Source organism: Poecile atricapillus, chromosome 2 (genome assembly GCF_030490865.1).
Source record: "Poecile atricapillus isolate bPoeAtr1 chromosome 2, bPoeAtr1.hap1, whole genome shotgun sequence".
Taxonomy (NCBI): Eukaryota; Metazoa; Chordata; class Aves; order Passeriformes; family Paridae; genus Poecile; species Poecile atricapillus.
This window is the reverse complement of record NC_081250.1, coordinates 119,714,793-119,732,573: the sequence shown is the minus strand read 5'-3', so window position 1 is coordinate 119,732,573 and position 17,781 is coordinate 119,714,793. Positions and strand designations below refer to the sequence as shown.

General features: G+C 35.8%; 1 protein-coding gene across 2 annotated transcripts in view; it reads left to right on the top strand.

Annotated features, from left to right (window-relative positions):
• ARFGEF1 (ADP ribosylation factor guanine nucleotide exchange factor 1) overlaps window positions 1–17,781 on the top strand; it is an 84,642-nt gene that overhangs the window by 12,422 nt on the left and 54,439 nt on the right. For both annotated transcript variants that reach the window (XM_058831823.1, XM_058831822.1), the window contains exon 2: window positions 14,151–14,181. In XM_058831823.1, the coding sequence (XP_058687806.1) occupies window positions 14,151–14,181 (31 nt within the window). The remainder of the gene's footprint in view (window positions 1–14,150; window positions 14,182–17,781) is intronic.

Below are 17,781 nucleotides of genomic sequence, written 5' to 3'. Positions count from 1 at the left end.
TGGTAGGTAAATACATTCAACTACATCAACAGGTAACACTGAGTTAAGATGTGTTGAGCTGCGCTTGTGTCCTTCTTGAGCAGTACCCAGGAACAGGTTTAAGATATAGCAATTGAAGAGCTCACCTGGAACAGTGAGCAATCTCATCACTGTATGCTCAAACATAGTCTCAAAATCAGCTTCATAGCAGTTACAAAAAAACTCACTGATGACCATGGTTTTTTGTGTCAAAATGCTAGCACAAGATCGAGGGATCAAAAAAGGGAGCAAAATGCTTACAGCTGATTGTTGTCAGGTGTTTTGTTAACAGTTAGTGCATATCAGGTATTGATAAAAGCTTGTCAAAGTTTTGTGATAAAACCAGTATGAGAAAATAGCAGAGAAAATGCACGCATGTCCATTTTATTTGTAAGTGATAATGGTATCACAAAATTATTTGGGGAATACAAAGATACTGAAGAAGATGAAAATGCATTATTTACCTTTCTGCTGTTTGTGAAAGCTGAGCTAGTTTCCTATAGAGGAATTAAAATGAATGACTTGGGGAAAAAAAACCCAGTTTGAAGTCTAAACTAAAAATCCTATTAACTTGGTAGGATTAGGAGTTTTTAAAGGGCCCCTAAATTGCTGGATTGTTTAATAGAACGTGTGAGATTTAAATTTCATTAATTGCTAACAAAGGAATGGGAGGTGCTCAATGTGACTAGAGCCAGTGGTTTGTTGTTTTCTTTTAAAAAAGGTGCCAAGAGTATGAGGGATTAAGAAATCTCGAGACCTTCAGTTTGGCAAGTCTTTTTTGTAGCAAAGAATAAAGCTAATGGAGAGCAGAATGGATGTGTGTTCTGTGGTGAGGAAGAATTGGTGTGGACTGTTCTGAGTGGAAACCTACCATCCTGAATCTGCAGGGCAAAGTCATTGAGTGTATAGATAAGTGTAAGGTCGTACAGTTTTACAGTGGAACTCAACCAGGTTGCTCACCCAAGATTTCTGAAGGTACTGAGCTCTCAAAAATTACATTATCTGTTTTCCCTACAAAGAATTAGTTCTGTAGAGGTTTGTGATGTTTCGGGGTGAGTGGTGAGGTTACAAAGGTTAATTAAGGAAAATACTTAACAGAGTGAAAACAATCTGCCAGAGGCAGCCGTTGTGCTGTACTGACCCAGTCCTTGATCAAAGGGCACTGATTGGGTGCTGCTAAATGCACACTGACCTATGTGGAGGAGGAAACTGCTTAAAACTGTGGGTGCACAAATATGGACTCTAAATAGGACTTAACATCCATCAAGAGAGTGCATGGCATTGAATTACTGTGAGTGATTCCATCAAAATATTGATTCCTTTGTCAAAAAGACAAATATGAAAACAATAGAAAAAATGAAGCTGTTAGGCTGCTTTATAAAGATAACATGTGTTCCATGTGCAGTTTTGCTCTCTGCTGCCTTCTTGATGCAGAAGTCAACAAGGATGATTGAAACTGTGAAATGTCTTGCAGAGATGATCAATCAGACTGTGCTTCTTGTTCCCTGAAGGGGGAAAAAAAAAAAGGGAGATAGAAGTAAAGGAAGTTTGTGAAATTCTAAGTGGCATAGATGTGAAGAGAGTAATTGATTGTAATTTCTTACAGTGTGGATACAGAGATCTTGTAAAGAACCCAGCTTATTTAAGTAAAGCAAAAAAAAGTTATTTCCTGCAGTTTGTAATTGCATTCATCCCAAAAGTTTAAAATGGTTTGAAAAGTGATTAAGTGAAATTTTAACAAGAGTTGTTAAACCTGCAGGAACAGTCTCTGCACAGGAAGAGTGTAAGCCACAGATGGCTAAATACTGGTAGGAGGGAACTATTGCAGCATTTCTGCCCTGCTTTTGTAATCTGCTTTTACTTGAGCATATGCTGTTGGCCATTCCTGGAAGCAAAATGAAGACTGGATATCAAGGGTTTAAGAAAAATTTACTGTTCTTGTATCTTTCTGTCCAGTACAGTCAGATATTTTTAGATTTCATTTCTGGGTTTTTTCCCCAGTTCTAAAAGCTCTCATGAACTTTATTTAAAAATCTGGTATAGGATTGCTCAATTTTTTTTGTATTTTTGGACACTGATCTGCTTATGTATTTCATTAAACATTTATTGTCCCTCAAACTTCATTAGAAGCCTTCATTCCTCTTATTTGAAATCTATTTTTCTATTGTGTCTGCACTTTATGGTGAAATAGCTTTTGAGCTGGGTAGTACAAAAGTTCAAAACCATGTTCTTTTTTTTTGTTTATGTATGAAAATGCATGGTTAGCTACAAAGAAAAAAATCTTTCTTCTTAATTAAATGGACTGGAGCTACTTCATACAAATCCCTGTCTTACAACATTTAATGATGATTGAAAATACTGATGTTTTGGAAATGGCATCATGAATGAAGCTACACTAATTCTAGAATGAAACTTTGCATGTAGGTGTAAAAAGCTGTGTTGTATCTGAGGAAAGAAGAACAGAATGCTTGTATAACACAAGGAGACCTCGACTGTTGCAGAATATACTGTAGCTTCATCTTTCCAAGTTAGGTTTGGTTATGCCTTAAAATTTTAATTGATAAAGAACCCAAGTACATAAGTAAAAATAGTTTTTTGTTTCTTTTGAGTTTCTGTGAGTTTATGTAACTGCAGCATTTCACGTTTACAACTGTAATACTGTCATTAAAATATGAGGGTATTGGTGCTGAGGAGAAGCTGAGAAGCTGACTTTGACTTAAATTCATGTTTTTTGCTACTTCTTCTACTACTTCTGTTCATGCTGTCACGAAAGCGTAACCTCTTGAAGCAGGACACAGTAAAGAGCATAATGCCTAAGATTAGATATGTACAGATATGTATCTGATCTCCTGTATTTCGTAATTACTGTTCAGCTCTTTACTAGCTTTGGAGAATGCTTGGAAAAATTCTGAAGTAGGCATCCTGGTTCATCTGCTGCAGAGCTTCCTCACCTCATAATTGCAGTGACAACTTGCATTTACAGTACAAGAGGTCAGGCAGAGACAGCATGCATGAAAACATGCAGGGAGAAACATCATTTGTATCAAACTGAATCCTAGTTGAAATGCAACATTTTGTATTTCTAAATGTAGATTCTGTTGAATGTTTGGGATACTCCTTCAGTTGTAAATGCAAACAATTAAAATGGTAACTACATTTTAAGAGTTAGATACTTAGGAGACTTGGTTCTGTTAAGCCTTCTATGCATTGCACTGCTTGGTTGCAAGTGAATGTGCAGAAATGTCTCCCTTACAGGGAGAGATATGGTGGAAGAATCCAGCAGTTACATTGCAGAGGGGTGAGATAATTTCATACTATCAGGTCTTTTATTTATTTATTTTTTTTTTTTAAAAGTTATACTGCTCATGTTTGCTGCTTTGAACTTAAAGGTCAGACTTAAAGATGATCTTCAGAGAGAAGCTGTCCCTTCAGATGAGATACAAATCACAGGATTTTAGTCTAGATGTATTTCATTTCAGATAAGCTATTTCAGGCAGGTGGAAATGAATTCATTAAAAATACTCTCCATACTTCATATGTAATCTTGTGTCTGCAAATTATGTTTCTACCTCTGGCATACATATATATTTTTATTTTTTAAACTAATTATTCTATTCTGACAGAAATCCACTCTTTTCCAAGCAGATGAATGTGCTTGAGTTTCTGATTTTAAGAATGAGGGAAAGAAACTATAAGCTGCTCAGTTAAAGGAATGGAAAGAGGGGAAGCCAAACTTGATATGAAGTCACAATGTGCATTACTACAAGCTTGTTTTCTTTGTAAGACATGATACTATATTTCATATCTGATGGCTTTCACCAGAAATGTTATATATAATCAATTATGTTGCTTTAAGTTAAGAATTGAGGCTTGCTTTTGACTTTTCTAAATTTCAGAGGGCAACATATCAAGCTGCTGTGGCAAATCGAGAATTATTGATGACTTATATTCTCTAGAAATAGGCAAACATGCTTCACAATTTTAAACAACAGAGCTACTGGTTTAATTGTGGCTTGGAGGGAGCATAAACCCACGATGCCCATAGAGTGTCTGCAGCCCTGCTCTTGCATACAGTGCAAGCTAGAATTCGGCTGACTAGAACAAATAATCAAGTGAAGTAATGAATGCTTGAGAAAATTGATAGGAGGACTGACTGTACTGAGTCTTTCTGCAGGATACACTATTGAGAATTTCTGTCTGTCCTGATCTTTCACTCTGTTTTCTCTTTGATGAATATGCTGATAAACTAATGTGTGCCATCAGTTGACTCAGGTAAGCAAGAGTTGAGTTGAGTCCCCTTATCTTGCATGAATATTCTAGAGAAACTGGTGGAGTTAAAAATTACTTCAGCCCATTGAATTCTACCATTCTTGGAGGCTTAACCTTGCCCCCCCTCCCTTAAATTTCAAACTTAATTCAATTAGTAGATTCCCAGCTCTTCTTAGGGGGTTACAAGTGTTTGCAGGAATTCACACAGAGTGCTAGGTAATGTTGGGTTGCATTGACAGAGGTGGTGTAAATGAAGTCTCACTTCTGACGAGAATTATGCTGATTATAATTGCTGCTACAGAATTTATGATTGGTAGTCAGTTTCATTTACCTTGTAACGTGCTACTTAAATGGCAGTTATGCTTCCTTGCAAGAATATTTGAAAAACCAATTCCTGAGGCAGAGAAGCTGTTTTTTTATGATTTGTTCAGATTTTGTTTTGTCTATCTCCAAACACTTGCAAGGCTTTTCTTAGTCCAGCATGTATTATTTTCATGAGAGACATTGGTAAGAACCTTTTTGTTCAAGAATCTTTAAGAATACTTGCTGCACTTGGTGAAACGGCTTTTTCTTTAAATTGTAGTTATTTGGACTTAAATAATTGTAGTGTGCCCTTTGATCAAACTCTTGTAGGAGGTCTATCTTATTTTGGTGTTTTTCTGCAATATTTTTTTCTCTCATGTTCTTTACTAAAGAAATAAATGACCTCCCTCAACACACGTTTTCATGTTTCCCCATTGAATTTCATTTTCTGTTCTGTTACTCCAATCTGTTATAATTTAACAACCCACATTTCCCCAGCAGTAGCAGTAATACTGCGTAAGGCATTTGTTTTCTTCTCCATGCTATCCTTCACCACATGGCTAAACCAGGTGTAGGAACTCATCCATGTTGTGGGATTTTTAAAAAAACTTCTAAAATTTAAGTTAAAAATACCAATATTTATGTTCTTAATCCAGTTTTATTTTGTTACACTTTAAGTAGTATAGTCTCTGCAATTCTACAGCAGATGTGCAAGACAGTTGTACTGGCTTAATACAGACAGATGTTGCAGCCAGGATGAAAAGTGTTAAGTGGCAACTGATTTTTCTGCTGTTCAGTACACTGAACAACATTGTAAATTTTTCTTGCTGAATAGTCTTTCTTTGTTCTGAGTAGTAGTTGAGTCATTTGTGTGCATAGCACATGTGAGCTACCTTCTTTCTTCAAGCAGCAAGAATTACAAAAAAAGTAATAAAAATATCCAGGTGAAGTTAGTTTATGCTGTTTTTGAAATGTGCTGCCTGTCTCTATTTGAATAGCTGTTGCCGGGGTTGCAGCCTATAGAAACAAAATTTACACGACTCACAAGTGTTTTAATATGTGACACAAGAAAGAAGAGTCAGGAAAATTATACACATTGTGAATATGAAGAAGAATATACAGCTGCAGGCTTTCTCCCCCTTATGTGATAAAGAAATGTTATTGTCCTGTCAAAATTTTACTTTATTACAAAAATAGCAGAGACATAGGATGAGACATAGTGGGTAGACTTCATGGGGTTTTGCAGTATATTTATTCCAGTGCATTTTTTGGTGTACACTGCAATGGACAATTCTGTTCCAGGTTTCCCTTCCAAAACATGTGATGCACATGAGATGTGACAACTCAGGGTCATGTAGATCTACAGTGAGTTCAAATAGCTCTCTGACCTAATGAAAACTAAAATTGTCAGGCTATTTAAATGCAGTGCCTTGGTAGCTATTGTATAAGGAGATTGCAGATAGACATTGGAATAGGGGGAACCATTTTTTTTGTGGTCACCCTCAGATAAACTGGATTAAAGTACATTGGAAAATTGTCTCTCTAGGCAAGATCCTTTTTATAGTCTGGTTTGGTGACTGTATTTGGTAAGCAACCAAGCTGCTTTTATGTTAATGGACCTTTTCAGCAACTTGTACCACCAGTTCTGAGCATGAAACCAGTTTACAGAGGTTGTGAGAGGAGGTGCCAAAGGCTGGCACAAGGTATTTGAAAGGTATGCCCTGCTTGATTTAACTAAAAACACATGGCTATCCTCTTGTAACTGTTTTAAGATGTAAATAAAATGTCTGTTTCCATTCTTTGGTAGTGACCTAAGAAAAAACACATATTTGGATGGGAGTTTGCTGTAGATTTCATAAAGAATGACCCATGTAGTAATGAGGGGAAGCAGAGGATTTACTGCTGTAGGAAGTGAGCTTTTCAGCCACATGTTAGAAAATTATATTAAGAATTACTATAGTTCAGTTATCCTTGGTAATGTGTGACCTATATGTGTGTCACCACTTCTCAAGTAGTAAAGCGACTTGACAGTAGTCTCAACTTGGTTTTGCAAATAGAAGGATTATTAAGGGAAATCCAGTTATAAAACCCCACTGATTGAATTATTCTGAATTAATTCTAAGCAGAATGAGGCCACTAGAGTAGTTTCTGATTTTTTATAGATTTTCTAATGATTCTGTATTTGAAAATGTCATATCTTATAAACTGAAGGAGCAGGTATGAAGTTTGACTGAACCAAGACAGTTTGTGCATTTGGGTTTCTTCAGGTTTCTAAATTTACACCGGAGTTGTATATCCTGAATGTTGTATTGTGTGCAGGGCTGGGGAGAAACTGTAGTTGTGTTTTAGTGCTATCTAAAAATGGTTAAAAAGAAAACTGAGAATAAAGGAGAATACTGCTTCAAAGATTTAAAAAAAAAAAAAAAAAGGAGCATGAGACATAATGACTTTTGAAGTGCAGATAGAAAACTAGAGAAACACTTTGACAGGATTTGCTGCGAATCAGAAGCATATCAGAAAATACAGCATGGGAAGTAACAATAGATACTGTTCCTTTCCTGTATTAGCACTCTTCAAAGGAATTAGTATCATCTAAAGTTGAAACACCCTACCAAAGTCTGTGACTTTTGAGTTTTGACTTTGTGTGTATATACATGTAAACATTTCTCTACAGGATTCAGAGGTTACTCCTCTATGTTTTTCAAAGATAATGAGATATGACTTCTCATACCAAGGAAGCATTTCACTTGATTAGAGGGTTTCAAGATTTTGTAGAACATGACGAGGAGGATTTATACGGAATTTCATCAACAGTTACCAGACTCAAAATATAACTGCTGTTTGTTTGGAATGCTGCTTCTTAAATTAACCTGCTTCCTTGGTTACTCCTTCAGTACCTGTAAACATGAAGTTGAAACAGTGTAATATGGAATGGAAATGGAAATGGAAAGCAAGCAGAAGTGTTCAGATATACTCCTGAGATTCTTTTATTTGTCTGTACAATAATTATTTTCCCTTCTATGAATGCTAAATGAAGGCCACAGCAGTGATTTTCTTAAATCTATACAGAGATATAAGATCTCTTTGCTGTTTTCTGTCCCTGTGCCATAGCTGTGTGAGCTATAATTTTACAGACAGAAGAAACTGGATATAATGAAAAGGTGTAATTAATCCCAGCAAGAACACCCCAGCAAGAACCAGCAGTTGTACAGATGTGTGAATTAACTAAAACTGAAGGCCTGTGCTGAAGTCTGGGCTCAGGAATTTTGAGAGGATAGAAACACTTGATATTTTACAATGGGGAGAATGGTATACAGGTAAAATTAACAATTTGATGCTATATTGTGCTTGCTCTTACATCTGTATTTCTTCCAATCCCATTTTTCTTTAGGTTAGTTGGATTAAAATAGAGCAAAAACTGCACCCTGAAGGCTTAGTGACACTATCAGCCTCTTCTTGGACTCCCAAAAACAGGAGCTTTTTGTCCATCCTCTAAGGCACTGTTGAAGAGAGTTCAAGGGAAGGGAGGGGAGATCTCTGTTCATCCTGGAAGGGATAACGGGAAAAGCTATATATAGGATTTAGAGGAAGACATAATGCTGTGATATGTATCTTGGGAATTCCATTTAAGAAACAAATTCAGCTTTCATAATGAATAGTTTGTTCTGCAGGCAGCCCAAAATACTGATAAGTTCAGTGCCATCTTTTTATAATTATTCCTATTACCAGTTTTAGTCAGGTCAACCTAACTTGATAATCTAGGGAAATAGATTAGTACAGTGTTATACTAAAATATTTGATCATTCTGTGCTGGTTTGAGATCCCAGAGAGGCTTTTTATAAAGCTTTCATTTTTTGTCTGTTTGCTGTTGCATGCACTGATACCCCATTGATATTGCAGATAGATGTATTAAAAGTTAATGAAGTTAATTGCACCTCTAACTTAGTAGTTAACTGCTGCAGTTAAAAAAGAAACAGGACAGGAAAATACCATTATCTGAGTTTGACAGTTGTCCACACCTCCTTAGTATTTTCCTTTCCAGTATGTAAGGAAATGTTCTGAAACTGGGGTACTTCAGAGGCAGTGTGACACAAAGGCTCTAAGGGAGCAAGAGCTGGAAGCATCAATAAAGTCTGTGTGTGTGTTCTGGACATTGTCTCTTGGCAAATCTTAAGCTTTGTGGAAGATCTGTAAGTGGTTTAGATGTTACGGATAATGTTTGGATAAAAGCAAATGCTAAATTTGCAGCGTATATTTTGACATAAGCTTGCCCACAGAAAGTATCTTTGGATAATCTTTTTTTTTAGTATAGTGGAGCTTGAGTTAAAAACAGCTGTATATTTCTCCAGTTCCATTATTTAGGCTCCTTAGATGTAATTATTTTATTTTTTTCTCAAGTCTGTTAGTGCCTTTTGGGTGTTAGTACTTTAACTGAATAGACAAGAGACTTCTTGACACAGCTTGAAGCTAACAGATATCCATAAATGAAATAAGTTTGAGATGTTTCCTGAGAAATACATTCTAATAACCAAGTTTGGGGAAGAATGTACTCAGCATGATCTGTTTCGAATTTCATCTCATTGACAGAGAAATTGGGTTTTTTATTCCTCTCAGATTTATATGGCTTTAGCACTGTAAGTTCAAACTTGGTACTTTTTTTTGATTAAACTGCTACCATATGTGTAATAATCTTATTACATAGTTGGAAGGTAGTTAATTAAAGTTATCTTCAAATAAATGCAGGATTTCTAGTTTTGTATTACAGAGTTTTTGTATACCTTGACATGGAAAAGGACATTGTCAGTATTGTTAAGAGGGAAAATGTGTCTTTTAATCATTTAGTTGCCATTATATTTTGTATGATATTGGAGACACTCACTAGAATATTTGGATGGAAAAATGCAAGCAAAGTCAATTCAAAAGCTTTAATGTTTTAATTTGATTTCAGCTTTTTTTGTAATATAGATAGTGATGTAATTTAAATTCATCTTCTCTGCTTGTTCCTTAGATCTTATCCACCTGCTTTCACTTGAAAGAATTGAATGTAAATTGCTTCCTTGTCACAGTAGTCTTCTATGGTATAGGTCATGTGAACTCCAAACATTGAACTCGTTTCCTTGAATTATTGCAGCCTGTGCTGCTTTGGATAGTTCTACCTTTGGATTACCCAAGATAGTTACTGTTCTTTAAAATGTCTTGAATTCATTATATATTTGATAAGCTTTTATTCTGATGCTTACAGTGAGTATTAGGCTTTAGATGTGCAGATCCTTATGCAATTAAGAATTATGCATGTGTTTTTTGGCAGGTAGCGTCAGTTGTTTAGAATAAGGTATTATGGGAATATAATACGTATTTGTTCTTGAATAAAATTCTGATGCAAGAATGGAAATACAGAATGAGAGCTGTATCAAATACATTTAAATGTATGAGGTTTACCTAGCATCATATTCTGTAATGAACTTGTAAAGTATTTTTCTGCTTTATGGCAAATAGTTTGCATTTTTCCCAGTAGCAAGTTCCAAGAGAATTTTTTTTCCTGTAATCTAATTGTACAGTTTGATGTTGACATCATAGAACTTACATCTGTGTAGCATTCCTAAAGGTAGCAGTTTAATTACTCCTTACTTGATGAGAATGTTATCCTTGACTTCTGCCGAAGTACAATTCTAGAATATTTCTACTTCACTTAGTATGACAGCATATTTAGGTAACCGGAAGGAAGTAATACCTAAAGATACCCATTTGAAATTTAGGTTATTAGAGATGCCCTTCGATGTAGTTAAGGTTTAAATCATACTTTGAATTGAATACACAAGGGTAAACAGTCAGTTATTCTTAAATTGCAGTTTTGTTCAGTGTTATAATCCAGTATTGCCCACAGCACCTACTTGACCTATTTGGCCATTTTGATGTTGCTGTTTAGTGTTACTGTCATTACAGGGAAATTAGTTGATTTTGTAGTTATACATGAGATTAACTGGTTATAAGGTGTTAAAGGAAGAAAGAGAAAACTGGGAACTAGATTGTTTTTTTAATACTAAAAACTATAAGCAGTCTGAAGATAGTAAGGAAAAGTGTTCAAATGACACGTTAAAAGTAGTGAATTGAAGCTAGAGAGGTGAGAATGAAATTATGGATGCCTGTTGTGGTTTATCTCTGGCCAGCACCTAGGCCCTATACAGCCTCTCACTGGCTTGTGTCAGAGAGAGAGCTGGAAGGATAAAAGTTCAAAAACTTCGGGTTGAGATAAAAACAGGTTAATTAAAAGAAAAAAAAAAAAAAAAAGAAAGGAAGTAAGGAGAAATGATAGTGAAAATCAAACCAAAGAAATTTGTGATGCAAAAAAAATGCAGTAGCTGACCACCAGGTGACCAATCTTAGTCAGTCCCCAAGTAGCAACAGGCAAACTGCACACACACACCCTGCCCCAGTTTTTAATTTCTGAGCATGACACCCTGGGAAATAGAATACCCCTGAGATCTGTAGGGATTGGCTGTTGTGACTGTCCTCTCCCAACTCAGTGGGTATCCCCAGCTTGCTCACTGGTGGGGTGGAGTAAGAAACTGAAAAAAAGCCTTGACTCTCTGTAAGCGCTGCTCAGCAGTAACTAAAACATTCCTGGATTGCCAACAGTGTTTCCAGCTCAAATCCAAAACACAGCACCATATATAACCTGCTGTGAAGAAAATTAGCTCCAACCCAGCCAAAACCAACAACAAAGGTCTTAGATGTTTTCAGAGATTTCTTTGAAATTATGATGGTCTGTAGAAGTGTAGATGAAATGGAAAATGATGTTGAAACTCATGTACATGACTCACTTTGCCTGTTTGGTGAAACAGTTGATGCATGTCATTATAAAACTGCAAAATAATGTATCTCTTTGATCAGTTCTAGCTTTGGTGTGCAAAAGCTTCATGTATTTCCATTAATTCTGTCGCAGAGGTTGCAGAATTCTATAAAGAGGTCTTCTGGAGCTGTGTGTGAATGGGAGATTCAGGAGTTTATTTTGTCATTTCTGCTGCACTTTAAATAATTACAGTTAGTTCCATTTTGGGGCACATGATTGTTTCAGTGCCGTAGAGTAATCTGAGCTGTTTTTCACAGTAATTCTGTGTTTACATCACAGATAATCCAGAGGAAGCTGTTGTCCTTCTCTACAGTTTTCATACCCTGTTTTAGCATCTCCCATCCTCTTTATTTCTTCCACCCAGAATGAATGGTGATTCTGAGATAATAAGCTTTTCCAGCTCTGAGATCCTCTCTGTTGCAGCTTTGGTTATGTGTTTGAAAAGAGGGAGAGCAAATTAAGGAATGTTGTCAAGCCTGGCTTCATCTTTCTTTTCTAGCTAATTTTTAGTTCTGCAGGGTTTACTTTTTCCCATTTAAAAGAATGCATGAGTAAGTGTTCTGCTTCATTTGTCTTTAACAGATTATTTATCTAGCATGAGAATTGTTAGCTACCCTTATTACAATCTGGTTTTCTGCTGATAATGCTTCTTGAATTTTTGTATGCTTCCTACTGGATGTGGTTGATACATGACCATGAAATTGTACTCTGATTAACTTGTGTTCTGGCATTGAGAGCAGAGGGAGCAATCAGACAATGAAAGAAATTAGGTTTTCTCTATTCTCAAGGGTAAAAGTAAAGTTCAAGTCTGCTTTTTTACCTCATTCATACTAATAGTATCATGTCATGCTTCTCTGCAATTACAAATATTTTAGTCTTGTAAAAATAATTGATGTCAGCCACTGTAAGAACCTTTCTTTTTATTTAACAAAGGTTATAAAATCAGTGGTTCCACATTAATAGACTTAGGCAATGTTGCTTGAAATAGTAGTAACATTTAATTAGATTGACACTTCTATAACATTTTACCTCTGGTCAGTTTTGTTGGAAACTTTAAACTTGTAAGTCGTTCAGTTTTATCTGTTGGTTGATAATTTTGCTTGATGGACAGACTTCAGAGTGATCTCAGGGAGCAGAGTTCCTGGTTGTGAATGCTAAGGTGAGAGGTAAAATAATGGAAGGTATGAAGATGCTGGAAGGGAAGAGGAGAGTTTCTTTTCCTTTCTGTTGGTCATGAATTTGTCTTCAAGTGAGTAAAAGTCATAATGTCATAATCTGGCAGGAAGGTATACTTTACTGAAGCATAGCTGACCATGAGACTTATTACTGTTACTTACTGAGGAATGGTAAGACACTTGGTGTCTAGGATATGGAATTATTTTCATGTTTTGTCTAGTCCTGGGTAGCCCAGATTTGATCAGCTTCTGGAGTAGCTTTTTCTGGGATGACCCACTGACCTACTAACCTCTGGGGCTTACTGGGGGTGAATGTGAACATCAGTCTTACCAGAAGTATGATACAGATTTTGAGGTGATGTGCATTTCATATGTTCAGTTTTCTCAATGTTGGGAAAATCAGTTAGTAAACATATTTCCTACTAGTGATTTGTGCTAAAATGTCAAGCATGAGAACCTGTTAGGTAAGTGAATCAATATGACCATGTGAAAAGGTAAATGAAGGACAGGGTGCAGATAAAGTGTGCTTTTGCTGTATTGAAGCTTGCTTAGAAGGTTAAGTTGGTGTGGTTTTTTGTCAGAATCAATCCATGCTACTTGTTCAAGGCCTAACACAAAAGTCGAAGTAAAGTGTTTGGTTTAGTTGATTATGGTTTTGCATGTTTGAGCAGGACTTGATACTGGAATAGATCTGAGATTTCTTAAAAAACACACATATTCGTTCTTGATCCTATAAAATTTATTTCAAGTATGTATTGCTTCAGCACTGGGAAATCTAGGCTTTATGAAATTTCCTATGATTTAAGCATGCAAAATAACTAGAAAATAGACAAGACTAGTCTTGAATCAAAGATGTTTCCTAAAATTAGTTCCAATAATTTAATATTATTTTGAAAATGTATTGTTAAAAAATTGCTGAAAATGTTTGCCAAAAGCATTCAACTAGTCATCCTCCTGTTATATTTTAAAATAGTATGAAATAGGGGCACTACAGACTTTTTTTCTCTCCCTTAGTCATTACTGTGGTATCTAACACTGTTTAAAAATGGGGGTGATTATTGGTCATTCAGATTTCACATAAGAACTAGCAGTGATGGATTGTTTGATTGTGTTTCTGTATAATCCGTATTTATCAAGCAGTATATATTTTATATTCTTTATGAGTAAATTAATAGTTCAAGTGATATTTGTGTTTTCCTTATTATTTCTATATACATCAGCTGTGAAAAGAGCTGGCCAGTGTCTTCACAGAAGCATTCCAGGGACATGATGTTTAGTTGGCATGACTGGATGCAAATTTAAGCATCCAGTTTTGAATATAGATTTGCAAAGTAATTATGATACAGTTTGCAATCAATGCAGGTGGAGAGTAGAGGTACTTACAAAACTGTAAACATGTATTTTCTGTTTTATAATAATCCTGGTTTCAAATGTTTGCCTAAATAGTTTTGCTTTCCAGTAGTTTTCGGTTATTTAATTTTATATATGTGCATATGATACCATTTCTATAACTATGTCTTTGTTTCATTTTGCAGAGGAAATAAAGGCTGAAACAGAAAAGCAAAGGTATGTGATAGTTCATTGTATAAAGTGATAGTGCTTTTAACATCTTAAAATTTGTACCATACTTATTCTGCATGGGGAGTATGAGCTCTCACTGAAAAGCATTTTCACCATATTTTGGGTGGTGGTTGGTATCTGGAAATGTACAAAGTGCTGCTTTATGTGACCAGCTGTTACAGTGCAAGGCACAGGGTTTGGGAGAAGCAGCAGAAGGTAGGTTAGAGGGAGCAGGGTGGTACTGTCTGGCCAGGGAGCATTGGAAATAGGGTTCAAAGTTGGAAAAGATCTTTGTGGACAGCACAGAAATTTCTATCAGTGTATTAGTGGAAAAGCCTTGAAGTCAATTCAGAAAAGAGGGAGGAACCCAGGTCAGACTTGAAGTGAGTAATTAAGGGGAGGAGACTGGGGTGAGGAAGTGGGAGTGAGGAGAGAAAAGTAATGTAACTGGCATAGATAGTGTCTGGAAAGGACAGGGAATAGATGTGGATTTGTGAAGGCAGTTCTGCAAGTGAAGGTAAAACCAAAAAATTGATATTCAGCAGTCTTTTGCTGTCAACCTTCAAGTATTGAAAAGCTGTGAGATCTGTTAATGGTATTTCATTACATGTTCCATGGGATTGTCTTCCTCATCCAGTGTACATTCCTAGCTCTGAGTCAGGGCCATGTGGTGAAGACTGTTCATACCACTTGTTGAAAGAATTGTATCAGTGGGTGAAACTGAGGATGAAAGTGTTCTTAGGCAGCTGGGTGCTGCATGCGGATCTCCGTTCTGCCCTGTAACTGGATTTCAGTTTTGGGCGGATCATTTAAACGACAGCTGTCAAAGATGCTAATGATTTCTGCTTCGTCTCCTGGATATTTGAGTAGAAATTTATAGTTTGGGTTTGGAAAATAAAATCACTTCTAGCTGGAATAAAGTCAGTGGGAACTTTGTTTCAGAAAATGTAAAGGAAAATTTGATATCACATATGTTGAAAAGTTTAGTCTTGCAGCTTATAGAATTGGGCACATAAAACTTAGTGGGTGCATCCGATTGAAATTTTGCATTGCTTTCCACCAGCAAAATTAAGTCAGTGAGCTCACAGTAAGATTGTAAAAATAAATTTAATATTTATGTAGTGTTTAGAAAATGTTGCATCCAGCTCTATAAGATTGTCTCAGACAGAAAGTAATAATGTAAATTTCTAATGGGTTTTTCTTAGAGTGGTATAAGTAAAGCAGAAGTACACATTGTGAAGCATGATATGAAAAAAACGCTCTATGTTAAATATTCAGTGAGAGATGTTTATTTTGGGCACTGAATAAGGAAAAGTCCTATCCTGTAGTTAAATAACATGATAAAACTAATGAGACCACAGAAGTAAAACCATTTGTACAAATGTGGTTGAGCCATTCCTGAACTTCAGGTGCATAATTTCTGCCCTATCAATATCTGAAGTTGTGATTTTTTTGAGGGTAGAATGCCGATAGGCATTTTCTAAATAGATTTTTGTTTCTTTGGTGCTGTCTTTACTTTGACAGTAGCCTTTTGCTGCTGTGAAGGCTTTGCTGGACTTGGAAATTGTGAATGGACTTTCCTGTTCTTACTGTAGAGTCAAATTGTTTAGGTGCAGTAGAAAATAGTGTTTTTCTTGGCCCTAGAATAGAGAAACTTCTGAGTCTATTAAATTATTTTCAGGTTCTTACTTGTGTTACTGAGATTCAATTACCCTAATAAGGGATTTCTAATGATCAGTCCTTAAATTTTTCCAGTCCCTGATCAAGGTAACTGATGTCAGTTAACCTGGAATGAACTGAAGAATAGATAATTTCCACTTTCCAGAAATTTTGCATGGAAAATAGCTCCTTTTGTTCTGCTCTTTGTTTTTTAAACAGAACTGGTATTTGGTAGTAGGGTGGAGGGGAAGGGAATAGAAAAGTACAAGCTGATTTATGTAACCATTACACAGCAAATGCTGCCAAAATAATTCTCCAAATCCATTATTTGATACGTGACTTAGCCTTTCTCTATGGCTAATACATAAATATCAGCATATTTAATAATTCCCATGCTTTGTAGATGCCTTCATGGGAGAAAGTTTTGTGGATAGTTTCTGGGTTTAGAAGCAATTCACTGACATTAAGAAGAAAAGTGCTTTTGAGTTTCTCTCCTCCTCTCCCTGCTGTCCCCTTCCATTACATTATCAGCAGTGTGGATGAGCTTACTGAGTTGCATTTCCAGAGACAAATGTGTATCATCTTCCATATTTAATATCTTGCCCATTTTAAAATAACTTCCAATTAAGAGATGCTCCAGGCTTATGTAGTAGCTTTCTGTGGCATGGGTTCTTCATTTTTGGAATCTCACCATGGCCTGCTCTTTGTTTTGAATAATTCTGGGTTTATTTCCAGAGTGCTCTTTTTAACTTCATTTTAATGGTTTCAATGGACATAATCACTAGATGAGGAACAATCTTGTCATAAGACATAAGGAACAGATTACTGCCCTTTCATTCCTCAGAGTAAAGCTTTTATAGGAATACCAGAGAGATTCAAGAACATAGAAGGATAATGTACTTCCTCTGCAACTTATCTAATTAGGGTGTTGTTCAAAAGAACTCTGTTTCCAGCAAAACAATACAGGGCAGTAAATAAACATGCATCCAACCAAAAAACAAACCTCTGCTTTTCTTCAGGAAAAAAATGTGTAGGGATAAATTCTTAAACCTTCAAAAGAGATGTAGTCAATAAAAAGTAGCATCTTAATACTAGTTACTCACTCTTAAGACTTAGAATTTGGATTCCCTTTTTAAGCAACCTAAACAAGATCTGTTTCCATGTGATATCATTTCAAGACAATCCAGAAAATCTTGAAAAGCTGACACTAATTTATATTGATTAGTTTAAGGCCCACTCCATGATGCGTGGGACTGCAATCATGCTTTGGATTTATAATAAACTCTTAGCGGTTCATTTTGGAAACATGAAATTGAATGCATTCCTTGAAGCATCTGTTTTAATTAGCAACATGCATAGGAGCTGTATTGAATGGAGTCGTTATACCAAGATCTGTTTGAATTACTGCAAGAATTCTGTAAGCCTTCACTACAGAATGTGACATTTTGCACTTTTTTTTATACTGCTTTTCAAGCCTGTGTAAGAAAGTGTAGTTTAACTTTTATCTAAAGATACCTATGTATGTACAAAAAAGGTTGGGAATGCTTTATATAAATGTGATGAGTTATTCTGTGAAATGAAAAATCTGAACATCTTGCTTTGAGCCAAAGTCAAACTGCACTCAAAGAATGACCCATTCCTAATTATCCTTTTTTGGTAAATATTAATGAGGAAGACCTTTCTAAAGGTGCTGTAATGAATAAAACTTCAACAGCTCATAATTTTCTTGCTTTTGTACAGTTAATCATTTCAGATGATTACCCAAGTGAGATATGTTGGTCGCCACTCAGCTCTTAAATTAAGTGGTGTTACCTGAAGGAGAGGTTAAGATAAAGGTTCATCTCATTTTGTTCTGGTAGTTTGTTGCTTTTGTCTAGTGTGGGGAGTCCTTTGGTATTTAAGAGGAAGCAAGTCTTTCTGTTTCCAAACCAGCAGGTACCACTGGAT